This window comes from Polistes canadensis, unplaced genomic scaffold (assembly GCF_001313835.1).
Source record: "Polistes canadensis isolate GaletaPanama2010 unplaced genomic scaffold, ASM131383v1 scaffold_48, whole genome shotgun sequence".
Lineage (NCBI taxonomy): Eukaryota > Metazoa > Arthropoda > Insecta > Hymenoptera > Vespidae > Polistes > Polistes canadensis.
This window is the reverse complement of record NW_014569595.1, coordinates 709,106-736,410: the sequence shown is the minus strand read 5'-3', so window position 1 is coordinate 736,410 and position 27,305 is coordinate 709,106. Positions and strand designations below refer to the sequence as shown.

General features: G+C 38.1%; 1 protein-coding gene across 6 annotated transcripts in view; it reads right to left on the bottom strand.

Moving 5' to 3' along the window:
• LOC106785339 (visual system homeobox 2-like) overlaps positions 1–27,305 on the bottom strand; it is a 56,023-nt gene that overhangs the window by 7,433 nt on the left and 21,285 nt on the right. For 4 of the 6 annotated variants that reach the window (XM_014745714.1, XM_014745717.1, XM_014745715.1 and 1 more), the window contains 2 exons: positions 15,566–15,656; positions 13,886–14,015 (listed from right to left, as the gene is read on the bottom strand). In XM_014745714.1, the coding sequence (XP_014601200.1) occupies positions 13,886–14,015; positions 15,566–15,656 (221 nt within the window). The remainder of the gene's footprint in view (positions 1–13,885; positions 14,016–15,565; positions 15,657–27,305) is intronic. The other 2 variants (XM_014745716.1, XM_014745719.1) reach the window with 1 other exon arrangement.

The following is a 27,305-nucleotide window of genomic DNA, read 5'->3' as shown; positions in this document are numbered from 1 at the left end:
GATAGGGATGATGCCTAGCCAATTAATTTCGTGGTAGAGGGTGGAAGAAAACGTTGGAGACTTATTTGACGCATAATAAGTGCACGAGGCGTTGCCCTTCTTCGTTTCGTTCGTGTTCCTTCGGTCATCGAGTGGTAAATGGTCGAGTTGGACGGACTTAGATCTTGGGGGTTTTAACCATGGGTTATGTGTACCCCATGCTGAGACTCTGGCACGCGTCGGGAACATCATTACGAGGGACACTTGCTTACCGAACGGCAAAAAGGGTCTCTTTCTACCCTTGGAAAGTAGTTCCTTCTAACTTGTCGAATTATTAGTAAAACTGGTAGGAGAGAAATCGTTCGCACGAGCGAGCTCATTAACCATTGATCAGTAAATTCGATCATTTTCTATTATAGTATCAATCGTATCATTTTCGTTGTTTATACGTTTGCTTGTAAATCTTTTGATATTTCATCGTTGTATATAATATTCAACGATTAACTATGAAAGCGTATATCTGGATTCATTTACCGATTCGTTGATTTGAAAGTAACGAAGATGCAGGATTAATTATTATCGTAGAAAATTTTGCGTTAACAAAAGAAAAAAAGAAAAAAGAAATTACGTTTAACGTATACACATAACCAAATAGATTTTAACGATGATAAATATATTATAATAGATTACGAGTAACGAAATGGAGCAGTAAAATCATTAGATCCGATCGTAGATTTTCCGTAGTAGTAGTTATCCGCATTTGTGAATAATCTGTAACAAGAGCGATCATTTGTTTCGCGGAGTTTCCGTGTTAGTCTTTTTTGCTAAATTCACGGTTGGCTCTCTCTGCTTGGTCTATGAATCTCGAGCTTTTCACAACACGCAGACTCGGTGGTTTCGATAGCGTTTCATCGGCGGCAAAGGGCGTGGCGAAAGTTCGGTCCATACTTCCAACTTAATTCGGTTAGAGTCGAGATTTATATCCCCTTTCTCAGGTTTCTCGGTAGAAAGAAAGAGAGAGAGAGAGAGAGAGAGAGAGGGAGAGAGAGAGAGAGAGAGAGAGAGAGAGATAATAGTAGTCTGGCTAAACACAACCAGGCCACCCTCTTTGCGATGAGCTTTAGGAGAATTTATAAGCGTTACCGTTGACAATCGCGCGTAACGCCCAAATTGCTCGGATATACTCGTACTTCTACGATTTTCCACGACGCCCTTATTTATTTGCCTGCCAGTTTCTACGCCGCTAAAGTCGATTCGTTTTCCCAGAACTAGTAGACTACGGACAGAATTCTGGTGTGTGCATTATCGGTCAATTTTTGTGGGGTTCCACTCGTCCATCCGGAAATCATCGCTTTGTTTGTCGGTGGCGGCGGCGGCGGCAGTAAACTTTATGAGCATTCTCTCCGAAAAATCTTTGGAGAAATAACTAAAATAGAGAGTTAGACTAATTACGACGTTTATTATTCTATTTCATCAAAATAATAGCGATTTAAAATATAATATTATTCGCGTCTTTGTTATTTTTTTCTTCTCAAGCTCCCCACTAACGAGGGAACAAAAGTCAAGTAATCAAGTTGGATAGTTTAAAGTCAAGAGAGAATGATAATGAAATAAAGTTAGGAAAGATATATATATATATATATATATATATATATATAGTAAAGTAGAATGATTAGCTCGCTCGATTAGGTAATCAACGAAGGCTTTTAACCCTTGTATCATTAATATTCAAGTACTTTAAGCACTTGCTCGCATCATCTTCTCCCACCACTGATTCTCGACTCCGTTCGTACCTATTAATATAAATAATAGATGATCACCTACCCGCTATAGGGGAGAATTTCGAATGGCACTTGCCAGTGTCACGTTAGACACGTAAAAGGGCGACGGTCGAGTCTATACTACTCTACTACTACCCCTCGTTTCAACGAAGATCATTTAATCATTTCGACGAGCGATAGAAAATTCATGAGCACGACGACACCAGCAGCCCAGCAGCTCAGCAAGCAAGGAAGCGAGCAAGGAATCAAACAAGCAGCCAACGCAGTCATCTAACCGGAGCCACAACCCCGTAACATTCTAGGGATTAGAACAGTTCGTAAGAACAGTTCATAGAGGGTGGAGATGAGATGAGAGAGAGAGAGGATCTACGATCCAACGTTCTGCCCTTTATATGACCGGACGTGGGAATAATTGTACGCTGAATCACACGTAAAAATGCTTCTAATTCGATTTTAATTCGATTTTCATCTAAGGGAGGAGGGGTAGGGGTACGGGTAGGATCATCGATTCGTAGGAACGAACAAAAGCATTGAGTTGATTTGTGTTGTACACATACATACATATAGAGTAGTTTGTAGTCGTAGCAGTAGCAGTAGTAGTAGTAGTAGTAATATCTTCGGCTCACGTCAAACGAGTTCGCTTGCCAAAGGAAAGAGAGTCGACAACGATGAGTAGGGTGATACGTTTGAGAAGAAAAAAAAGAAAAAAAAAGAAGAGGGGATGATAAAAAGAAAGAAAGAAAGAAAGAAAGAAAAAGAGAAAGAGTGAGATAGAGATAGAGATGGAAAAAGAGAGAGTACCGAAAAGCTCTCACAGTCTCTCATATATTTTCCCAGTACGAAAGATTCATCGACGACGTCCTAAGAGAAAGAGAGAGAGAGAGAGAGAGAGAGAGAGGAGAGAGAGGAGAGAGAGGAGAGAAAGGAGAGAAAGAGAAAGAGAGGATGGCGAAAAGGCGAGAAAGCTCGTTAGGTTTTAGACGCAATCAATTTAGGCTCCGTCCTTTGTCCCAAAGCCGCTGTTTCAAGCTGCAACGCTCAATATACATATATATATGATATTACATATATACATATTTATATGAGTACACATGTAACTATATAGTATTTATATGGTCGTGTATATGTATGTATATGTATATTACAATATGTATATAGAATATACACGCCGAGGAGGACTCGTCCGAGGACATCGCACATCTCAAGTATTTAATGCGTTTCTCGTAGCTTTGTAACCCCTCACGTAGTCGTCATCATCGTTGTCGTCGTCGTCGTTGTCGTCGTCGTCGTCGTGGTGGTCGTGGTTCGTGGTTCGTGGTCGCGTGGTCGTGGTCGTGGCTCGTAGTTGTATCGTAGTTGCTCGTTGCTCGCCCAGCACAAATCTCTCTTTCTCTTTCTCTTTCTCTTTTTCTCATATATATATATATAATACACGTACACATTCTCTCGCGCATCTCTCTGAATTTCTATCTCTGTCTCTTTCACTCGAACGAACGTGTTCCTGGTTGCTTGCCTGTGTGCTTGCCTGCGTGCCGCGGCCATCCGAAAGACAAAATCAATAATCGGCCAGTGACTAACGCCAAAATATATATATATATATATATATATATTCATCCCTGCCGTGGGCTCTAGCTCTTCTTCTCGTTTTTATGCGAAATTTTTTAATAGTTTTTACAATTTTACATTCGTTCGTTCGTATGTACGTGTGTATATTTCTTTCGTTCTCGTTATTCGCGTGTTTTTTTTTCTTTACGATTTTTTCCCCTTATTTTTTTTACCTCGTTTCTTTTCGATTTTTAAGTTTTTATCATTGATTTTGTTATTTAGTTGATTACGTCTAACGGTACATATGTTCGCGATTAGTTTCTGCAGTTTATGTGCAATTCCTTGGGTTGTTGTTTTTATTTTTTTTTTTTTGTAAATAATTGATTTTTATTATTATTTTATTTAATGGATCGGACGTTTTGGTTAAATGAAATAAATTATTATATGCGTGATTGGGAAAAATTGCTTTTTTATGAAAATATACTTTTTTGTTTATTTATTTTATGTTGGTTAAGTTAGACGTTCCGGAAAAAATTGGAAAACAAATCTTCAGTTTCATCGAAAATTTCCATAATCTCTCATATAACGATCGACTATTGTGAAAATATTTATTTTACTTCTCCGAGAATGGCTAATTTCCCTTCTCCGGTATATTTACACAGCGTTAGTCCGGTCTTACGGACGTGTTAACGTCTTCCCTAGAGTCCTTCTCGGATACTCATTCAGGATACATCCACCTGTCAGCCTTTGCTTCGAGAAGAGAATTTAATTTTTTTCCCCCTTTTCTTTTCTTTTTCTTTTTCTTTTTCAAAAATGCCGATCATTTCCTTGTAGAAATGAACCCCAAGTTGTTTTCTCGTTAAAATAACACTAACTTTCTGATCAAATACGTTAAATAGGGTCCTTTCTTTCTTAGAATAAATATCTTTCGTATCTTTTTCGTAGATATTGAAAAAAATCACATTAAATATTATAATTATTTAATAAACGTAATATTAATTTGTAGAAAAGAGATCAATACTAAAAATCGAATTATTTGCATGAGCCTTTATAAAACAAAAACACATTATCGTACTAGTTATAAGCACAATAATAATAATAATAATAAAATATTAAGAACATTAAAACAGTAATCCAATTTTTCTAAAATAATAGACGGATACTATTATTACTTTAGAATATAAGATTGAGATCAACAGGAAATCCGAGTTTACGATGTAAAATGATAACCCAGGAGGTTTGGTTGGGTTTGCCTGTCTTCGTATATGATAGAGAGACAAAGTTAGGAATATCACAAATTACCATAAATTCAGAGCCCAAATGGTAATATCCTGATATAATTCTCGTAGACGACTTACGACTTACGGGTGCCTACTAAACATAAACACGAAGAGAGGAAGTAAGTCTCGTCTGCAGGCTGAAAATTCGCGGGTCATTTGAGCCGTTTCCACGCCATTACCTTTTCTTAGCTCGATTCCTTCGCAAAGTAGGAGAAGAACGAGGTGGTCTGGGAGAGGGGAGGTTAGGTGGATGGGGGTTGGGAACGAGGACGAGGTTGATGTTGAAGATCGAAGGGAAAAGGAGGGGGCGGGGGTAGGAGGTTCGGGGGAGATCGTAGAAAAGGAAAAGACGAGGAAAAAGCAAAGGATGAAACGAACGTGACTCGATTCCTCGTTATCTCCTTTTTTTTCTTTTTTATTCTTATTCTATTCTACTACTACTACTGCTACTACTACTTTTTATTCTTCTTTATTTTCTTTTTCTTCAATATTATATCCTTGAGAGAACGATGATTTCTTTTTTCTTTCTTTTTTCCTCGTCGATCTAGTAGAACAATCCGCACGAGCATATAGGAATCATCCTATTCGGTATATAGTATAGTACGTTAAAATATATCTTCGCATAGAATGTTCTCTCATGTTCGTCTTCTTCTTCTTCTTCTTCTTCACGTTTACGAATCTATCGATTCGTTTAACCGAATGGAAATCGAATCGTCGTCGTCAGGGTGGATGGGTGGTGTGTAAAATAAAAGCTAGAGACGAACGAGCAAACGTGACTAGAGTTTTTTTTTCTATTTTTTCCTTTTTTTTTATCTTTTTCTTTTTCCATTCCTCCCTTATCTGTATTCTAACTTCGTCATACATACTCTATGACTATTTGAAATCTCTATGAAACGTCGTAACACGTAACCCTTTAACTATACTTTTTCCTTGAAAATAAGGACACGTAAAAGAGAAAGAGTGAGAGAATGAGAGAGAGAGAGAGAGAGAGAGAGAGAGAGAGAGAGAGAGAGAGAGAGAGAGAGAGAAAAAAAAAGAATCGTTTTACTTTCTTGCTAACTTATATCCTGGCACGATAAACGTTTCCCCACTTTCTTTCTTACTTACACTTCATCGATTTCGAAACTAGGAACTTGGAAACTCACTCGACTCGATAGCGTTAACTTCATTTCGATTGGATGACAAAATAATGTTGAAAGAATAAAGAGAGTTCTTATAATAACTTCCATTTCTAGAAGTATTTTCTCGTTCGCGTTAGTGAGCTCTTCTTCGAGGATTCGTTGTTATATTTAGGAAGAAAAACAGGAAAAAGAAAAAGAAGAAATAGAAAATATGAAATCGTAGGCGATCGAAGTGTTTTTTGATTTTTTATATTTTTTATTATAAATAAGTAAATACGATAGATTGTTCTATCTCTGTTATATTATATAATAAAGAATATCGAGCTATATCCACCACGTACGTTGGTGATAATCCTAAATAATTCAAACGAAAGTTGGTTGCTTGTTATTGTATCAAAAGACTAGAAGGAATAAGATAAAGAAGAATGAAAATAAATTGTTTAAAAAGATAGGATTGTAAGATAGGAGAGATGATCATGTTCTCTCTCTCTCCTCTCTCTCTCTTTCTCTCTCTCTCTTTCTCTCTTATATCCGTCGGCATCGAATCCTGTACTCTCGTATCTCGCTCGCATGATCTTACGAACGATGCTTTTGCGAAAAGAGTTGCTGGTAGTAGTAAGTACGCTGTGTTTGCTTCGAAAGCGTGGCTCCGACCACAAGCGCCATTTTGTACGATGCGACGAGTCTGGTGCTATACTCAACAACGCTTCCATCTTTCTCTTTCATTTTTTACATAGAAACATGTACTTATAAATAAATATAAATATATATATTTGTTTTATATATTATTATTATTTTATTATGCGTATATATACACGTGAGTGTGTATTTGCAAGTTTCGACATAAAAAAAACAAAAAATTTATCTGATAAAAAAAAATATATTAATATATTAATATATTAATATTATTATTATTATTTTGTTGTCCTATCTTACGTAGAAAATAATCTTAATAAGTAGAACGTTTAAGAGTCATTTATTTCTCTTATCTCATAATCCTTTTTTAATCGATATTTCGAAATATACGACGCGCGCGAGAGAGAGAGAGAGAGAGAGAGGGAAAATAGAAATTGGAAGCTTATCCTCATTATCTCTTTCGAAGAGATTAATAGTACCACGTAACTAAAATAACCTATCGATGTCTAAAAAGAAGAAAGGGCTAGGAGAAGGAGAAGAAGACGGAAGAAGGGTAGGAGGAAGAAAAGAGAAAGAAAAAAAAATGTTGAATGGTCCGAAATATAATCAATGAGAAGTCACTTATTAAAAAGGGGGCATCCGTTTAGAAAACGTGTTTAGGCTCGTTAGAATCATATGTACGAGTTCGTGTGTGTGTATCTATGTGTGTGTCTTGAGAAAAGGAGGAGGAGAAAGGATCCTCGAGGTTGATTTCGAAGGAACGAAAAGAAAATGTCGAAGGCCTCTCTCTCTCCTCCTACTCGAGGTAGGTTGCGTTTCTCTACCTGGCAGACCGTTTTAACGAATCCTGAATGGCGCCTGAAGTTAAACGGGCTTTTGGAGGGGGGGACCAACAATGGGTCCCTGTTGTCAGGAAGGGGCCTTCCTTCTTGAGGAACCTTTGTCATGGAACTCTTGCGTAGAATCTAAGAAGAAATTTCTCTTTCTCTCTCTTTTTCTCTCTCTCTCTCATTCTCTTTTTCTCTTGAAATTTTAGAAAGAGAGAGAGAGAGAGAGAGAGAGAGAGAGAGAGAGAGAGAGAGAGCTTTGTCGATGACTTGCTCTCCTGGTTAAGGCATTCGCCGCTACTTCAACTCAATTTTTTCCCCCTACCCAAAGCAAAAGGGCTTTCCATCTTCTTACCACACGTAATACCACACGTAAACCTAAGCGCCACGACGTCAAAATTCTTCGCTAATGGGCGACTCTCCTCTCGCTACTCGCTGTAACGCCACGAGTAGGATATCCTTTGTATTTTCTTTTTTTTTTTTTTATTAAAAAAAAGTTCTTTTTTTTCTTTCTCCCTTTCTCTTTGCGTCAATTTGAAAAACCGAATTAAAAAGTAATTTCACCACGCTCGTTTAACGTTTTATCCGTGATTACGATTATCGGATTTTTACATTTAAAATCCTTTTTCTTATTTGAAGTATTCGTTAGTTAACAAAAAAATTACGCCTAAGTATAAAAGAGGAAGGGGCAAAAGGGGAGGGGTGTAAAGGAGCGTAAAAGGAGCATTTAATCCATCTCTTTGCTTTGATCCATTTTCACCACGTTAGAAAGTATAGAGATAATTAAAGAAAATATCAGCTTCCTCGATGCAATTAGAAAATTTTCAAAGTGGTTATATTTGGTTTAACTTGAATTCATCCGATTCCAAAACTCGCGCGTACTAGCGAAACTCGAAATAATTTTATGCATCCGTAGGTTAGAACGATTCGCACGTGGACGCCCTCGAATAAGTTTAAAGATCAAAGAATCTACTATACTGGTTAGTAGATTTTGTTTCGGTAAAACTACTTTAAACTTAAGTAGAGTTTTATGTCCCCCTCTTCCAAGCTTTGTGTTTGTGTTAGGTAAAGGTGTATTAAAAGAAAATTCTACTATTACTTGATCAAGCCCTTTCTTCTAACGATTTAGAAAACTTGGTCTTTTCTTTTTCATTCTTTTTCTTTTTTTTCTTTTCCTTTTTTCTTTTTCTCTGTGCAGGTTAAACTCGACAAAGTTTCGTCGTATGTATATACGTTAACGGATATTACCCTCATCCCTTCGAAATCGATAACTCTAACGACGCAGCCGTGTCATTTTAACAAGCCCAAGCGGCGGCACATTATCTAATGACCGCTAAAACCATCGATTCGAGCGAGACGCAAGCTCTCATTAATATCACTTTCGTTTTACCACCTCTCTTGCACGTGACTCTGCGACAAAGTTCTACGTTTATTATGTTATATATATATATATATATATATATATATATATATATATATGTATATGTATATGTATAAAAAGAATGAACAAAATACATCTATACATAGGTATATGGTATAGGAGAGTTACTCTTAATCCTATTCTGTGAATCAAAGTAATAAAAAAAAGAATGTATTAATTAATACATTTGTTATTAATAAGAGGAAGGAACTATTTTGACAAATATTCAATTTAATATATATATATATATCTATATGCGCGTCGAATGAAATTTCACAGTTGGATTATTGTCAATCGTATAAATTAATTTCACAAATTACGTCGATGGTATTTGATTTATTATCAATGTTTTCTAGTACTTCAGATCGAGTAACTCTCTCTCTCCCCTATCATCGAGAATTATTATTCATAATTGAAAATTGAACTCGTTTGAGTATCTTGTTATCAATTATAATAAATATATTATATAGAGATCGGAGAGATAAGTTGTTTAGGTATTATTCCTATTTGGATATCAATAGAAAAAGATAGGAGTTGAATAGTAATACCAAGTATAGAAAAACCCCACCTGCACGTATCATATATATATATATATATATATTTTGGCGTTAGTCACTGGCCGATTATTGATTTTGTCTTTCGGATGGCCGCGGCACGCAGGCAAGCACACAGGCAAGCAACCAGGAACACGTTCGTTCGAGTGAAAGAGACAGAGATAGAAATTCAGAGAGATGCGCGAGAGAATGTGTACGTGTATTATATATATATATATGAGAAAAAGAGAAAGAGAAAGAGAAAGAGAGATTTGTGCTGGGCGAGCAACGAGCAACTACGATACAACTACGAGCCACGACCACGACCACGCGACCACGAACCACGAACCACGACCACCACGACGACGACGACGACAACGACGACGACGACAACGATGATGACGACTACGTGAGGGGTTACAAAGCTACGAGAAACGCATTAAATACTTGAGATGTGCGATGTCCTCGGACGAGTCCTCCTCGGCGTGTATATTCTATATACATATTGTAATATACATATACATACATATACACGACCATATAAATACTATATAGTTACATGTGTACTCATATAAATATGTATATATGTAATATCATATATATATGTATATTGAGCGTTGCAGCTTGAAACAGCGGCTTTGGGACAAAGGACGGAGCCTAAATTGATTGCGTCTAAAACCTAACGAGCTTTCTCGCCTTTTCGCCATCCTCTCTTTCTCTTTCTCTCCTTTCTCTCCTCTCTCTCCTCTCTCTCCTCTCTCTCTCTCTCTCTCTCTCTCTCTTTCTCTTAGGACGTCGTCGATGAATCTTTCGTACTGGGAAAATATATGAGAGACTGTGAGAGCTTTTCGGTACTCTCTCTTTTTCCATCTCTATCTCTATCTCACTCTTTCTCTTTTTCTTTCTTTCTTTCTTTCTTTCTTTTTATCATCCCCTCTTCTTTTTTTTTCTTTTTTTTCTTCTCAAACGTATCACCCTACTCATCGTTGTCGACTCTCTTTCCTTTGGCAAGCGAACTCGTTTGACGTGAGCCGAAGATATTACTACTACTACTACTACTACTGCTACTGCTACGACTACAAACTACTCTATATGTATGTATGTGTACAACACAAATCAACTCAATGCTTTTGTTCGTTNATATATATATATATATATATATATATTGATTCGTGAAAAGGACGCGTGGCAGGGTATAAGTCAGGGTGTAATTTTGGCACCCCCATAAGAAGAAGTATCGGGAGCCCTCTTCGAAGCACCGAAATTACGTCCGTTTGTGCTCGATTCTCGTAGCAATCAGAATTGTAGGATGCTGGTAGGTACCAACCATCCAACCAACCACCACGAGGGTCTAGTCAAAACGATCCGGACGATTTATTAAAGTCGAATTAGATTGTCGATTGATCGTGGTACTTTCAATAACGCGAAAAATATATATATACACTAAATGGAAGAAAATAGTTAACGTGATAAAAGATTAAAGAAAAAAAAAATAAATCTCGTCCGTCCCACCCCCTTCCCTTGGATAAAGAAATCTTTATGCTTTCTAATTCGATTGTAACGAACCATAGTACGGGAGAAAAGTCTGTTGAAGACGTTTCGATTAATTTCACTGCGGGAGATTCCTACGATTGTATTTTTCTTTGTACGAACAAAATAATAGTGAAGAATTGTAAAAAAATAGGGGGGAGGGAATGTCGTATAGTTCTGGCAATAAATTCATACAGATACGAACTTGTATTTCTCTCTACGCTTGTTTCACTCTCTCTTTCGCTCTCTTTCCTATTTTTATAATTTATCTCTCTTTAAAAAAGAGAGTAGCAATCTCTTCGAACGAACGTCCACCCAGAATATAGACGTCGGTCCTTTTATAATAATTATCTTCCTCCGAGATACAGTGTCATCGCTACTCAGACTGATAGAACTTGGCTTGGATTGGAAGTAGGCAAGAGAAAAGAAAGTGGAGAAAGAAGAAGAACAACAACAACAACAACGAAAACAAGAACAACGAGAACAAGACGTAACAAGAAGAAATACCAGAAGAAGAAGAAGAAGAGAAGAAGAAGAAGAAGAAAGATTCTAGGAGATTAGGAAAAACGCAAAGAGAGTCGCAAAGAGAGTCGCAAAGTAATCGTTGAGAAAGAATGGGGTGAAGGGGGAGTCGAGAGGAGGTGGAAGGGAGAACAAGAAATTAGGGGAAAGAAAATGCAAAAAAATAAAAGAAAAAAAAGAAAAACAAACGGAAAAGAAAAATCGTCCTCTCGCGAAAGGAAGAACGAACACGCTGCTGCTGCTGGACGTGTGGGTGGACTAGGAGGAGGGAGAGGGGTTGTTGTAGGGTGGTAGGAAAAGGGTGGAAGGAAAGGTAGGGATAACTCGCGCAGAAAAATATCTCCGTTAACGATTACCAGGCAAGCCCTCTTCCCGCTCCTCCCCCTCCCCCTTCCGTCTCACTCTCTTTCTCTCTCTCTCTCTCTCTCTCTCTCTCTCTCTCTCTCTCTCTCTCTTTCTCGTCCTCGTTATGTCGCGCGCGCGAATTTAGAAACAAAAGACGGGTAGAAGGCGCGGCCTGATTGGCCGAACGGTCCGCGGCTCGCGTCTCTGATTGGCCCGCGGGACCGCACCCATCCTGCAATGGCCGCTTTGTCGTTCCTGCACCGTGCTGCTACTTTCTCTCTCTCTCTCTCTCTTGTTCTCTTTCTGTTTCTCTCTCTCGTATTCACTCACTCACTCACCCGCGTACGCGAGTCTACACGAGCACCGAGTTTCGACGAACCCCACCCTCGAAATCCTCCCTTCCTCTTCTCTCATTTCTCTCTCTCTCTCTCTCTCTCTCTCTTTTACCCTCCACGTTTGACGGGCACCCTCCTCAAGTTATATCAAAATATAATAACCATGCGTGTGTCTCCTCTTTCTCTCTCTCTCTCTCTCTCTCTCTCTATATATATATATATATATATATATATATATCTCCCTTTTTCTTTCTGTACTTTACTCTCTTTTTTCTTNCACACACACACACACTCACATTGATCGAGAATCCCATTAGTCAATTGGATTTCATTCGATATTTATTTTTTCGTTTCGTTTCGTTTTGTTTTATTTGGTTTGACTTGATTTTATTTTCATATTCATTTTCATTTTATTTTCATTTTATTTTCATTTTATTTTCTATATTTTCATTTCTTTTTTCTTTTATCTATAAAAGTTCGTTTGAATCTAATCGAAAAATCGATACCTCCGCCTCCTCACCCATCACCCCTCTAGCCGTTAGAGATCGACGTGATATAGGGAAGAGAATAGCGAAAAGGAAAAAAAAGGATGGCAAAAAAACAAAATACATATATGCATATACATATACATATATATATAAATACGAAAGGAAAGAGAAGAAGAGAGCGAAACTTTTTTTTTCTCCTCCCCATTTAGGAGCCTTAGCCTTCTTCTCTTCCAATTTGCCCGAGGCATAGAGAAAGAGGAAGATAAAAAAAAAGAAAAAAAAAAGAAGAAATAAAGAAAGACGGAGAAGGACTCCTATTCTCTCGTACGCATCGTTGAAAAGGGAAACGGACGAGTCCGAGGAAGGACGACGACGACGACGAAAGGGTCGACTGAGGGTGGCAACGGCCACGACGACCACGAACGAACGAGGTAGTGGTGGTGGAACTAGTGCTAGTGGAAAAGCTGGTGATGATGGTGGAGGAGTAGTAGCAGCAGGAGGAGGTGGAGCAGCAGCAGGAGGAGGAGGAGGAGGATGAGGAGGTGGAGAAAGAGGAAGAGGTTCGCCGAGGGCGGCGAAGGAGAGGACCTTGTTCGTAAGCCGCCATGCGGAAACCGATCTCAGCCTACTGTTTCTCGTGGATCCGCGGTAACTAACCGTCAGACTCACACACGACTATTCTCCCTTTTTTTTTCTCTTTTCTCTTTTTTTTCCCTTTTTTCTGCCCTCTCTGGAGAGAGAGAGAGAGAAAACGTGGTGCTTTCTGTCTTTCTTTTTATCTATCTATCTACCTATCCCTATCCCTCTTTCTCTCTCTTTTCTCTCTCTTTTCCTTTTTTTTCTCTTTTTTTTGTTGTTTTTGTTTTCTTCTATGGTCTCTTCTTCCGCGCACACTTTTGCTCGTGTGCCTTTTCGTCCTCCAACCACGACTCAAGCTTCCTCCCTATTTGCATGACAACGAACGGGGCCCGGCCCTTCCTCTTTACACCGACGCCCATCTAACTCTTTCCGACTCGTGTGCCGGCATCCATGGGTTTCTTTATTATTATCATCAAAATGATAAACCTCCTATAAGCGAATCTACGACGACAAATTTTCATTCTACGTTTATGATTCTGTTTTATCAGAATTATTTCGCGCGTCTAACACTTTATTATTTATTTATTTTTATTTAATTATATGTCAGATATAGAGAAATTGATTTTCTCGCTAATACGAGATTAAGGATTAATGTTTATGATAACGTTGACAGTAGATTTTACGGGAGGGTGTTTATATAATTAGTTAACATAAATTAGTTCGTAGATATTTAACAAAGACTCTCTCTTTCTGGAAATTTGATAAGATTGTAAGATCGTAGGAAGGAAATTCGCAGAGTCAGAAGACATTCTCAAATTTCATGGACCCCCAGTTTTGTCCCTCTCCCCCCTGATTTCTCTCTGTCACTCATTCTTCCTTACTTTCTTGCTCTTTCTCTATTTATCGTTCACGCACACGCAGGATCTTTCATTCTCTCTCTGTATTTTCGAATTTATCTCCTCACCTGTATCCTGTCTTCGGGCAGATCCGTCCTGAGGCTGAGCATCTCGCGAGCATAGACGTCGGGATAATGGGCTTCTTTGAACGCTGCCTCCAACTCCTCCAGCTGCTGAGACGTGAAGATCGTCCTGGAGCAACAACCACATGAACCTAGTTATATGCCATTACAGCTTTTTATCTTACATAACTATCCCTACGGTTTTTCGTGTTGAAATGGATTTATTCTTTTTTATTTTGGATGAGCGCAAAAAAAAAAGAAAAGAAAAAATATAGATCAGAATATTTGCGCGTACGTTTTTGCTTTTTAAATGGATTTTCACGTATTACACACCCACACACACACACACACTCACATTGATCGAGAATCCCATTAGTCAATTGGATTTCATTCGATATTTATTTTTTCGTTTCGTTTCGTTTTGTTTTATTTGGTTTGACTTGATTTTATTTTCATATTCATTTTCATTTTATTTTCATTTTATTTTCATTTTATTTTCTATATTTTCATTTCTTTTTTCTTTTATCTTTTTTTTCTTTTATTAGTTTCAATGTTTATAATCTCCATTTATCGAGAGTATCGATCACAAAAATATCGAAGCAGAGGGAGTAAAACGAGAACGAGAACGAGTTTAACGACAAGACAGTCCAATTAGTCTCGCGATTCGACAAATTGTAGGTTGTACACGTGGAACGAGCTGCTGGCATCTGCCATCGTTGGGTTTGTGTTGCTCGAACGAAAGCCTCGAAATTGAAAGTCATTTCCCGGACGATCATCGGCTCTCGTTAAGGTGGACGCGCGAAAATCGTTCCAACGTTTACTATATCCCTCGTACACATACACACACGTTATTTCTCTTCCTCTCTTTCTCGCATACGTTTGGTTAAAACGCAGGGATCGAAAGTCACTTATATTTAAAAAGGAAAGAAAGAAAGGATATAATGTGTGTTACGATAATTTACGAAAAATTATTTCTTTCGGTAAATAATACAAAATGGTAGAGAAAAAAATGGTTGGAAAATTTTGGGGGCCAATAATTTGTTGTTTTGAACCGTCGTCGATTTATCCCCATAAAAAAAAAAAAAAAAAAATCCTTAACAATCGTAAATTTAATACTCGATTCGTAATATATAACACGAAGCAATAATTATCAATAGTCGTTGATTACGTTTCCGAATCCCGAGCATGCTTTCCAAAATGATATATATATATATATATATATACATATATGTATACGTATGTTTGTGTATATAATATCGTTGAGACTTTTAAAATAGATTTACCTGCCGTGTGAACAGAGATGAAATTTTATAAAAGCCCCTCGCGTTTCCGTTTGCACCCCTTAACGATTTTAACGCGAAAAAAACGGGGGGCAGGAGAGAGGTAGATAATACCAAAGGATGAAATATTTCGAATCGTCACGACGAGAAAACAAAATAATATGATAAAAGAAACAACAAAAAATAATATAATATAAGGGATGGGGGAGAAAAAAATGTATATTCCAAGCAAAATCGATAGTGTCCGATGATATAACGACAGAGGATAATAAAATAATATTAATAGTAATAATCTCTCTCTCTCTTTCTTTTCCTTTTTTTTTCTTTTTCTTTTATCTTTTTCTGTTTTAAAATATTCATTAAATGATTTACCTTGGAGGAAGAAGAGTTTATGCAAGAGACTCACCTATGACGACGTTTCTTCTTCTTTTTTTTACTAAAACCAGATAGACCGTCGACTGTGAAATCCTTGCCCGACTCGATGTTATGTCCAACACCTGTAAGAAGATAATTAAGAGATATAAAAAAGAAATAAAGAAAGAAAGAAAGATCGATCGATCGATCGATCGGCGTTGATGAATGGTTATTAACGAATTAACGTTACTATAATTCGCATGGACAAGCTCAAGTATCGATTCTCCTCGTCTTATTACTGGTTACTCAGACACTTTTTTTTTCTTCCTCTTCTTCTTCTTTCTTTTCTTTTCTTTTTTTTTTTTTTTAATCTAAAGTATCTACATATATATTCTCGAGATTGAAATCTTGTTGAAATTACCACGGTCCGTGATATATTCTGGTACCTATGAAAGATCCGCTGAGTGAGTGAGTAAGTGAGTGAGTGAGTGAGTTGGCAGTAATATTTCATTGAATTCAGAGCTCATTATTCGCTGTGGCACCGGCTGTAATTGATAATTACATGGGCTCTCTCTTGTATGTTAGCGAGCCGCTCACCTACGTCGCATATCAAATTACCCATTATACCTGACTTGCCAATGAATCAGAGAATATGGGTACCTACCTATCTCTCTCTCTCTCTCTCTCTCTCTCTCTCTCTCTCTCTCTCTCTCTTTTACGAAAATCTAGCCTACGTGTTCATGATTTAACAAGCTCTCCTTCTCGCTACGTTACAAGCCTAGATTATTATTTAGGAAATTAATTTAACGTTATCATCTTTAGCTCATGTAGATAGATAGATAGATAGATAGATGGATAGATAGATAGATAGATAGATGGTTGTATGTATGTATAGCAAACTTTGTTCGATCTATTCGTTCTCCATTTTCAAAAGTACACCTCGCTCGTTAATACAATTCTCAACCACACAAATTTCTAACGCAATATTAATCGGATTAACGTTGTAGATCCTGTTAACATGTATCGTGTTACCCCGTTCTTGACGAATAGAATGAAACATATAATAGAAAGGGACAGAAAGAGAGAGAGGGGGGAAAGAAAATTTGATCGAATAGTGGTTAGAACAAAAAAAAACAAAGAAATTGAATATACTTAACGATGACACGTTGAACATTTGACGATTTTTCTTTCTTTCTTTTTATTTCTTTATTTATTTCTTTTTAAACGGGATAAAATTTGCGATTCGCCAATTAAGGGGAGATCCCTGGGGATAATAAAGATAGTAGAGAAAAATTCGCGTGCGTTTCTGGTTAACACGATAATTTTTTTCTATCTACAAAGAAATACGTAACGATGAAATCGTAGCAGTAATAGTTGCAGTAGCAGTTGCAATAGCAGTTGCAGTTGCAATAGTAGACGACTACGACGACGGCCTGGATCCACGAGCCGAAAATAATTATCAATTATACATTAATTTCGAATTAACGAGCGAAAAGCGGTTCAACCGTGTACAATGAATTGCAAGCCCTTTTCCCCGAGGCTAACTCTCGTTACCTACCACCACCACTACCAACATCAGCATCAGCATCAGCCAGCATCAGCTAACCCGACAGCTACTGCTGTTGCTGTTGCTGTTACTGCTGCTGCTGCTGTTAGTGCCAGGTTTCTGTTGAGCTTCTTTTGCTAAAGCCTGTGATGAAACGCGTTGTTGGTGGTACGCTGCCGTTCCTACTGCCCGCCCACGTTACTACTTTAGGCTAATTAACTATTAATTACGGCCTTGATACAGGTTATACGTGTTCCCTCGACTAATTGGACCCCGAAAGCGTAGACTGGCTTATGTTGCTGACGTAGTCAGTCAAACATGTTGCCAACCATAAGTACGATGACGTTAGTAAGCTGTTCGAAAATCTTCTAACCGATCACTAATTTTCTCTACTTTTTCTTAAACCGATTAATTATCATTCTTTTCTCTCAAAAAAATAAATTTCGATCAAACAATATCTATGCATCTATGTGTATCTATGGAAAAAAAACAAAATCAAAACACAACAAAATGGAAAAAGTTGGTAGGAGAGCGAAGGGGAAAAAAATAAAAAAGGTAAATATGTATGTAAGTACCTTGGAATACACTGAATTCCGTCGAGTTCCCAACTTCGTACGATCTATTGTTTTCACGAGCTCTAAAGAGGCCTCTCTACGAGAACTCCCATCCCATCCCACCCCCACCCCCGCGCTTTTCTCCGCGTAAACCTTTTTTTCTTCTTTTCTCTCTCTCTCTCTCTCTCTCTCTCTCTCTCTCTCTCTCTCTCTCTTCCTTTCTTTCTTTCTTTCTTCTCTTACCAACGAAGAGAGTACGCTTATTTGCGACGGACAATCGAATCGATCGTTTTAACGTTGTCAAAAAAATCGATGCTTATTTCTTTTCGGATAAAATTAATCCGACAAATTTGTCATTCCTCAAATATATCTCTCAATTTCAATCTTCTTCCCACGTAAGAAGTTCACGTTCTACGATGTCCCACCTTTTCCACCTCAAAAAAAAATAATTTGTTCAATTAACATCTAAGGTTAGCAACCTACCCTCGGTAAAAACAATAAATCACTCCCAGAAGTAGCAATAAAAAAGTTATTATAACAGGACGAAGAGTCCTAATAAAAAGAAGAAAAAGAAGAAGAAGAAGAAGAAGAAGAAGAAGAAGAAGAAAAATCCGTCGTCCTACAACAACGAGTTAGACTCGTGATAAGAAGTTTAGGCGAAAAAGAATAAACTGCACGAGCATGACTTGTGGTATACTTCGTTTGGATAAAACGTAAATGATACAAGTCAGACTTATAATTAAGTTGTTCTCGAATATTTTCTTAGTTGAGTTACATGTAATTCTACGTTACGTTAACACGTTTAGGTTATAGTTTTCTTAAAGAATTAAACAATCCTTTATATTCCTATTATATCGGTAAAAACCAAATCAAATATTTATGATAGTAGTTTTTTGTTTATTGTTGACAGAGCAATCGGAAGTTAGCGGATAGGACAAAGGAGTTTATAAATTATAAGAGTTATCAAGCTTGGTAATCTTTCTATGTATCTATTATTTATCTTCGATATAAGAAAGATGATAAAAAATAATCGTTAACTCGAGTAAAGAATCCTCTCGTAGAAGAAGAAGTAGAAGAAGAAGAAGAAAAAGAAGAGGAAACTTTTCGGAAAGAAGATAAAAATAAAAAGGTTGAAAAAGGTGGCGAGTCGACCAGTTGGAAAATAGTCGACGAGAGAAAAGGAAGGATTTAGTGAATTTTAGCGAAACGTCGGTCTCTCGACGAGGAGCAGACTTTATAGAACTCTCCGGGAGAGAGGGCGTGAGAGAGAGAAAGAGAGAGAAAGACTCTCGAAAGACCCTATCTCTTTCTCTCTCTCTCTCTCTCTCTTTCTCTCTCTCTCTCTCTCTCTCTCTTTCTCTCTCTCTCTTGATCCAACGGGGAAAACAGTGGTAGTTTCGCCACTAAATATATTCTCGCGACATGTACGAATATACGCGTAGGTTATAACGTCGTTGTGTGAAAAGAGAGAGAGGGTACATCCCGTAGCGGTGGAGAAGGGTAGAAGTGTGGGTGGTGGGGCAGAGGGAGGGAGGGGGTGGGGGGTTGCAATGCTTAAACGAGGGTGTGCGTCGTGCTGTCACGCTACACACGGGGGTAGTTGCCATCGGTGCGCCGGTGGCGGGCCGGTTACCAAGCAACCGACTATGAAGGAGCCTGGATAGCCAATGGCGGCCCTCAAAATACCCCCTTCGTCTAACACGGCTTGTTTTCCGTGCTTAAGAGCGAGACAGAAGGAGCTTTTGCTTTAGTAGCTGTTAAGGCCTTAAGTCCGTGCCTTTGCGACAGACTGTGACCGAGAAGCAAAACTCTGCTTACTATGTATATATACATATATATATGGGTATGCTTTCGTATAGGTGGGTTGTTGGATATATGTGCGAGAGTGTGTATGTATCATCTATGTTACAAGAGAGAGAGAGAGAGACACTCTTTCTCATCTTATTTATATATTTATATTAGATGTTAGATATAATTATTAAATGACTTAATTTAATCGTTCATGTTTAAGGAATGGCATAGTTTTTTGGATTTTGTTGTTGTTATTCGTTAAAATAGGAAAGATAAAGTTTGAGGAGGAGGCAAATAAAAGGAGATGTTAAAAGGGTAGTAGTTACTGGGAATGGTTGTAGTGATAGTAGTAGTAGTATTCGTAATGGTAAACTGGTGAGATGGTCGAAACATCGTTGAGTTTCGTGTCCCATGGGATGGACCAAAGGTAGCACGTAGCACACCCCTGGGACATCTTCCGCCGTCACTTGTCCGTATTAAGGCCGGGTACTAATCTCGAAATTTAATTTGAAAATCTTTTCACGAGACAGTACGATTTCGTTTGTGTTACATCCCATACTATTACTACTACTACTACTATTACCACCACTAGCAACAACAGAACACCCTCTAGAGCTCGTGCTACTTCAACGCTTAGAAAGAGAAAGACGGAATTAAAAAGGAGGAGTGTACGCGAGCAAGACGTTTTAAATCGGGAATTAACCCCCGTAACGGACGCGGGGTCCCCTTTTGTATCCTGATAATTGAAAATTCGTATTGAATTCGGGACTATACTACTAGTTTTAGATTTTTTTCTCTTAGATCACGTTCGTCGTTTTCTACGTATGTCTGCATGTGCGCGTACTTTAAGTTTTTTTCTTTTTCCTCTTTTTCTTCTTTTTCTTCTTTTTCTTCCGTCCCGTCGTATAAAACGCAAATTTCATTTTTTTGTTTTTACATCGTCTTGTTTCGTTTTCTTTAGTGTTTTCTTTAATCTATTATACATTTTAATTCTTCTTTACCTTTTAACGTTTGTCACGTTATCTTCTGAAATTCTTGGTTTGTTTAACAAACAAAATATATTGTATGTTATACATCGGGAATTTATTTATTACTATACTACTATTCCGTCGATCTATCATTCTCTCACTTTCTCTCTCTCTCTCTCGGGTGCGTTCGAATTTACTCGAATTTGCGGATTTTCCAGTACCGCGACGATTTTACGTACGATTTCGCTCGTTATTCGCTTGGCAGCTCAGTCTCGCACGTAGATCGTGTTCGAAAATGAGCCACTTTGGTTGAATCGATTTTGATTTACCCAATGAGCGTCCTATAATAATTCCAATTCAACGCTATATAAACGATTTGCCAATCTTTTCGATGATGCTTTTTGATACAAATAATTAAGATTAGAATTGAAGAAGAAAAAAAAAGAAAATAAATAAAAAAAAGAAAAAAAGAAAGAACCCTTGGTTCGGTTATACGAAATAACATTATTCGTCGATTCGACGCGCTAGTCTCGAATTTAGTCACGCCTTCCTGTCACCCCTTTCATCGATCGTACAAGAGAAGCTTTTCCTTCCTAAATAGAAATTATACTCAATTTTAACCCCCCACCCCTTACCCACTTCCAACGATCTCCTGTAGGATAAAATTTTGTTCCAAAAATATATCACGCTAAATAATATAGTATATTATTTTGTTACGTTATATATAGAAAAGAAAGAAAACAGAATAAATATGAAAATAAAATGACGTTACGCTTGTGTAATAAATGATTAAATAGACCATTTATTTTGACATTTGTTTGTTTTTTATTTGCTAGTGTGTGTGCGTGCGCGCGTTCACGTTCTAGAAGGAAGAAATAAAGATATTCATTTCTTTAGGTGGATCGATTCGGGGTGGTGAGGGGGTGGTGAGGATGTAGGGTAAAGGGAAAGGGAAAGAAACATGGTGAAGAGGTAATCATTTATCGTAGCCTTCGAGTAGATGAGAGTAACACGGACGTTTACATAGTCGGTAGGGGGCGAATGGAGCGTGTCCGAGCGAAGTGGAGGCCTCAGAACACGTCCCTCGGGATGTTTCGCTAGATTAAAGACCCCTCTCCGTTTTCGATAGTTTCGTTAGAGCATGCAACATCGTGTAAAACACTTGTAACATGGTATAAGCAAGCAAGTAACCAACGAACGAACGAACGAACCAACCGATCGGACCAACAACAACCGTCCAACCGATCAGAAGCTTATAGGGGGGTGCTAAGCTGCCAATGCTTTCACGGTGTTTTTCAGATCGAATTAATTTCACCGATCGGATCTTCGATTCTCTAGAGAATTCGACTTACGTGCGAACTCGAACGTAATAGTACCTTCGAATCGCGTTATATATACGCATTCATTCTAATTCCAAAACGTTCCGAGACTTCGAGGAAGAAAGAGAGAGAGAGAGAGAGAGAGAGAGAGAGAGAGAGAGAGAGAGAGAGAGAGAGACCAGATCGATGATGAAAATACCTATGTACTTATACTTATATATCTATGTGTGTATGTAAGATGAAAGATAAAAAACAAAAGTAAGAGAGAGAGTGAATCTCGTTGGTAGTCTCGTTTCTTGGAACCTCGTAATCCCTTTTTTCTCTTTTCGTTTCTGTTTTTTGCTTCTTTCTCTATCCATCCCCGCCCCCTACCAACACCCCCTTTTCTTGTTCTTTTTCTTTTGCAAAGTTCACACCTCGCGAGCTCTTCGTGAACGTGTTTTTCACGCGTTAGCCTTCTTGGTCCATTCTACGTACTAGAAATCTGAGACCCAATGAAGAACGGTGTGAATATTATGATGGTCAGGCATTGAGCTGCCAGTTAAGAACAAAGACGTAAGTGTTGATTGCCCGAAAACAAGACTCTTCTTTTCTTTTCTTTTCTTTATTTAAGAAGACTTTGTTCGACCTAAGTCTCTTCCTCAAGCAGATATTCAAGGACGACGTTGAGAAATTTCGGCTACCCGATATCCCCCTTACGTTTTCATCGAAACATACCGTGATTTTATATTATTTATATCGATAACTTGTTATATATAGAATATTTTTGATAAATCTATTCGTCTGATCAACTTTTGGTAGAAATCAAACAAAATATCGTTATCTATCGTTAAGAATTAAATTGGAGGAGGGAGGATATAAATGGAAAAAATATTTAAATCTATTTTCTCTTTAGTTTAGTTCTTCAATTCTCGTTCGTCCGTTCGTTCGTTTGTTTGTTCGTTCGTTCGGACAAAAATTCGAAATTAAACGATCCGTTGCAAATTATATCCTACGAACGTCTAACGAGAATCAAAACGCTATGGTTATTTCTTTTTCTGTTTTTTTTTTTCTTTTCTCCTCCCCTTGCTATTTCTCTACGAAATTTTTTTTCATTAACAAGACCACAGATATCTCTGTTGAAAAATATCCCTTAAATCAAAAAAAAAAAAACATGATATTTTGGAATACGTTCGTAGATTATAATTGGACCGCTTATATTGAAATTGATGTAAGTTCATTTGCAGCCTGTTAATATACATTGTTTTTGTTAAATTCGCCTAAAATAAATTGATATAATGAAATTTCATATTGATAAATTAATAGAAACACATTGCCAGGGTTGACTAAAAAACTATATTTTTTAATTGATAAATATGCAAACTTTTAGTTTTTTCGTAACAATAGAAAATGGACTTGCACTCATTTTCAAACTAAACGATCTTATATTCGCATATATGCCGAATAATAAAAGGAAGAATGATCAAAAGAGAGATGTTAATTTTTGTCCCGGAAAATATTACGGAATAAAATAAACGGTTAACACGTTTTACGATAATTGTAAGATTAAACGTGAAAATTCTCGAGAGTTGAAAAGGTTTAGTAGTAGTAGTAGTATTAGAGTGAATCAAAAGTTCGTGCATTTTTTAATATTAATATTTCACTTGCATACAAAGTAATTTTACTGATTTCAACAAAAATTGCACTATCTGAAATAACACAACAATAACGCGCGAACTTTTTTTTCACCCTAATAGTAGTCGATTTTTAGCGAATCATCGTTGTCTGTTGGAAAACAGGGAGATATGAGTTTCGTTCTATCCTCTCTCTCTCTTTTTCTCTCTCTCATACACATCTCTGTCTGATGCCTTACGGGAACGACTCCGACATACATAAATTCGTTTACCAGTGTGCCAGAGCAGAGCCCACGGATGCGTATTCCAGCGGCAACCCTTATGTAATATGTTCTGCCGTTGAAAATACAGGCAGTAGGAGTAATAGAAGGAAAAGGAAGAGGAGGAGTAGGAGGAGGAGGAGGAAAAGTAGGTGGTGATAGTGGTGGTGGTGCTGGTGATGTTAGTGAAGAAGAAGAAGAAGGGGCAGGGTGAGTAGGTGGGCGAGGGGCTAGTGGGGGGTTAGGTTCGTAGGTGGGGGTTTGAAAGAGGGACGACTGAGAGAAGAGAGTACGGAAACTACCCCTTTCGACTGGGCAGTACCCGGCATAAGTCAGGAATTCCTGGCACGCGGTATATTGCGCGGGGGTGGAAAGGGTGGCGGTTATAAGCTATAGTCCCTGGCATGGCATGGCATGGCATGGCATGCACAGCCATTTACTTCATTATGTCATTAAGCTTAATGGCCTGGCCCTAACACGGCTCTAGGCTATAGCCACTTCTAGAGTCCGTCCCCATTAACTCCTGTCTCTCTCTCTCTCTCTCTCTCTCTCTCTCTCTTTCTCTCTCTATACTCTCTTTTCTTCACTGCTTTCTCATATACACGTATATAATACATATACAAAATCTATTCCTTTTACTTGTCGCGGTAATAAAATAGGAACTTGTGATAATGCAATAAACTCGGAGATGTAAGATTTGGAAAACAGTTTAGATGAGACTTGCTAAATGTTTGACCCTTTCTTTTTTCTTAATCAATCTTTCTTCAAATACACATATGTACGTTATGCGACGAGAAATTAGAAGGTAATGTTAAGAAGATTTTCGACGTGGCTTGATATAAAAGAAATAAATAACGTAGATTTATTTTAAATACTATCTTTTATGTAATTAAACCACGAAAAATAAACACCCAGAGAGAGAGAGATAGAGAGAGATAGAGAGATATGTAAAGGGATAGATATAGAAATAAGTAGAAAAAAGAGAAAGAAATAAAAGAAAAAAAAAGAAAAAAGAAGGAAGATTAAAATCGTTGCTCTGGAGTGTATATCCACTCGTAATTATTGGCAAATATTGGAGAAGTATAACAGTAAGAAGAGAGAGAGATAGATAGATAGATAGATAGAGTAATACACGTTGGGGGAATATCGGCTTCCCTTAACGACGATCGACGTAATTTTCGATAATTCTACGGGCGGCTTTTCCGGGGTAGAAAGGCAAGCCGATAGCACTTTTAATGAAGTTACCCGTCGCGTTGGTAAGCGTAGTTACCGCTACATTCCGTACCTATTAATTCCTCTCTCGCACCTTTTATCTCTTCCTCCTCCTCCTCCTCCTACTACACTCCCTTCCCTCGCACTTCTTCTCGGTGCTTGTCGGAGGATGGGAGACAATGAGAGAATGAGAGAGAGAGAGAGAGAAAGATGTACGTTTCGACCTATCCTTAAACGCCGAGTTACAACGAGCATCGACTTTACGCCGATGGTCTGCTAAAATTGTTCGCACTGTCGTCGAAAATTTACGATGTTCATAAAGGCTACGTTGTACGATCGCTTACACACAACCACCACCATCACCACCACCACCACCATCACCACCACCACCACTATCACCACCACCACCACCGGTACTAGCACAACCACCGGTTAAAGCTTTTACACCCACTCTCCAACGAACGAACCAACCAACCACCCACCCCCTCATCCACCCAGAACCCCACTCCCCCTTCCCCCTGGTTTCCTACCCTCTCTTTTTCTCTTTCTCTCCAGTTATCTCCCTCTGCTCTTCGCAAATCTCCGCTTGATGGAGACGCAAGGGTTGTGCAATGTTCTCTCAATCTCTCTCGCTCTTTTTCTCTCTCTTGTTTTCTCACTTTAGCCTAGCTAGCTCTGTCTCTCTCTCTCTCTCTTTCTATTTCTATCTCTATCTCTAACACTGGTCGAGGATGTAATAATTGAATTGGACGATGCTATTGTGTTCTACTACTACGACTTGTGGAAAAGCGCGGAAAATTTGCGGCGTCTGCGGTTACTCTGGCCCCCCACGTAATAGTAATAATAAGCCGAGCAGCACGTTGGATCGCACGCGCTAATTGCTGTTAAAATATGAAACGTGCCAAGCGACTAATTAGCGTCACTCGTAGGATAGTACGTGTCGCTCTTTTCTACTACCCAATGGACCTCCTCCTCCTACTACTACTCTCTCTCTCTTCTTTTCCTTTTGCTTTTTTGTTTTTTTTTTCCATTTTCCACCCCCGATCGATGAAGGACTACGCAATGATTTTTGATTCTTATTATGGGAACTCGCGTTTTATATGTTAATACTCGCGAATCGTATTGAAAGAATTTGGATATACACGTTTTATACGGATATGAAATCGATAATAGGTAGGTTAGTCGTAATTTACAAAGATAAAGAGAGAGAGAGAGAGAGATTGATACTAATGACGACAAGGGCAAAGATATATATAAATTACTCTTTGGTCGTTTGAAACAGATCGGTTAAATATCGAGAATTAAATGAAATTCGAATTGCGATTGTCCACGAATGGTTGCTCTCGTAATTCGTTGTCGTTGTCGTTGTCGTTGTCGTTGTCGTCGTTGTCGTTGTCGTTATCGTTGTCCGTTGTCATTGGCAAATTTGTGTTAGTTCGGACGATTCGATTTAATTCGATTATACACACACACACATATATATATATATATAGCTAATATAATATCGGACATGATTTTGATACGATTTATGGGACACACAGAAAGAGATAGATAGATAAATAGATAGATAGATAGAAAAGAATACACATGTATATATGTGTGTGTACGTGTTATATGTATGTAAATCGGACAAATTTCTGTAAGTAAAATTCATCGCGCAAGAAAACGGATGTGTCGTCGTCGTCGTCGTCGTCGTCGTAGAAGAAGAAAGAAAGAAAGAAAGAAAGAAGCACGTGGAACATTTCAGGAAGGTGCTGACTGTCGACTGTTTTCGAAGTAACTTTATATTTCTAGTAGAGTTGTATATGCCGAGGAAGAGACGCGGTTATGTACTTTTGCTCTTTGGCGCCAGACAAAGTTACACGTTTCACACGTGTCGGTTTCTAAATATAAACGTCGACGACTCCACACCCGCGTATTTTCTCTCTCTCTCTCTCTTTCTCTTTTTTTTTATCGACACGCGTTTCAAGAAAAAAGAAAAAAAAAAGAAGAAATAAAAAATGTAGAACGTGTCTCGCAAATTTGTCTATTCAGAGAAGAAGATTCGATCTCCAACAGGATTAACTCTTCTCCTTATTTTCGAACTTTTCTTCCTTCCTTTCTTTTCCTTTTTTCTTTCGGCCGTTCTATCTTTTTCTATCTTTATTTCGTATTCTCTCTCTTCTTCTTAACCGACTAGAAGTCCCTTACTTTTTTCCTCCCGCATCGGGGAGGGGGGGGGTTTATCTTCCGCTCAATGGAACGCGCGCCCATCGTGGAAAAATCGCAGCGTTGAAAAGGTGTGAATCTCCGGCACTCAAGGAAAGGTTTGACAATGGGCATGGGTAGCGTGTCTCACAATGAGCCTCGAACCCACAATGTAAGCACTGTATCCCGTACGAGAAGGGCACACTGATCTTCTTCTCACTCTATCTTTCTTTATTTCTTTTCTTTTCTTTCTTTTTCTTTTTCTTCTTCTTTTTCTTCTTCTTTTTTTCTCATTCTAGTTCGTCTTTTTCGCTCTTTCCTTTATTCTTCGATCTTCTCCTA